A 1,308-nucleotide genomic window follows, 5' to 3' on the forward strand; every position below is an offset into this window, starting at 1 on the left:
CGGTCCCCCCTTTTAAACCCACGTCTCGGGAGAATTTTATCCAAACCATGACGAATCTGGAGAAGCCCAATATCACAGGCCACATGTTCGACGTAGTCGTGATTGGAGGCGGCATCTCAGGTCAGTTTGGATCTTTAATAGTAACGTAAGGGGTCTGGCTGACCAGGGATAGGGAACTTGCAATGTCTCTGTTGTGTTTGGGGGGGGGGTGTCTTTCTCCTGCGTGTGAGAATGATAACTATGGCAGGGCCCCAGATTCTGCCAGATGGGAGCAGGAGCTTGTCCCTTTGCTGGTGATATGCACTGGTGGAGGGAGGCAAAATAATTTGACTCCTAGCTACTAAATACTAATGATTAATTTGCTCTTGTTTTGCAGTTACATTTAGCACATTATATGAGTTTCCTCTGTCCTCAACAGTGTCGTGGGTGGGCAACACATTTGCTATTTTACAAAACCAAGCAACTGTGGCTTAAGAGTTTCAGTAAGTGTCCTGATGTCTGAACACCTCCCTGGGAAGGCACAGACCTGTTTTCTCCCACTTAAGACCTTCACTTCCAATTCTATAGGTAGTTGCTTGGCCTCCCTGACTTCACATCCTTTCCTCTGAACAGCACAACAGCCAGTGTATGTATGTACTACTGAAGTAGTAGTAGGATTTGTTCAGTTCTGTTCTTAAGCACCATTCCTTTAAAAAGTGAGTAAGTAAAAATCTTTTAGAAAAAGGAAATTTTTTAAAAAGACCTGGAAGTTCCAACCTATTCCTGCTGGATTTTTTTTTTCAGAACTTGTATAAAAGTATACAGAATTGCCCAAAGGGAATTTCTTCATAAAGCCAGAGCTGAGGACAGGCAGGTCAGGGAGTGCCTTGTATGTTCTTGCTGAGAGCTGCACTGTCTAAATCTTGTCCTGTGGTCCTGGCTTAAATGGCTCATCAAGTAAGGGGTACATGAACTTTTTTCCTCAGTTTTCCTGAAGACCTCATAAGTATTTGTATATTAAACTGCCACCCATATTGTCACTGGAAAATTTAGGAATTATTCTTTGTCTCTAGGTAGAAACCCAAGCCCTTTCTCTCAAGTGTTAATAATTTTGGAGATATGTGTGCAAGATATAATTTAGAGGGAGAAAGACAGTAGGAAGGAGTAAATAGGGTGCCCCCACAGTATCCATTTTAATGTATGTTCCCTTTGAATAGACCATAAATATGCTTGTATATTAATTTTAGACATAGGTAGCTTTGGACTCAATCCTGCTCAAGATAAACAGTCTAATCACTAGATTGGTATGGACCGTTGCTTTGGCCGTCC

The 1,308-nt window shown here is 42.0% G+C and overlaps 1 protein-coding gene across 1 annotated transcript in view; it reads left to right on the forward strand.

The window, feature by feature from the left end:
* Positions 1-6: 6 nt before the first annotated feature.
* Positions 7-1,308, forward strand: part of Maoa (monoamine oxidase A) — a 64,568-nt gene continuing 63,266 nt past the window's right edge. Inside the window, exon 1 of the mRNA XM_031342997.1 lies at positions 7-120. Within this exon, the coding sequence (XP_031198857.1) occupies positions 48-120 (73 nt within the window). The 5' untranslated portion in view covers positions 7-47. The remainder of the gene's footprint in view (positions 121-1,308) is intronic.

The sequence above is a fragment of the Mastomys coucha genome, chromosome X (assembly GCF_008632895.1).
Source record: "Mastomys coucha isolate ucsf_1 chromosome X, UCSF_Mcou_1, whole genome shotgun sequence".
Taxonomy (NCBI): domain Eukaryota; kingdom Metazoa; phylum Chordata; class Mammalia; order Rodentia; family Muridae; genus Mastomys; species Mastomys coucha.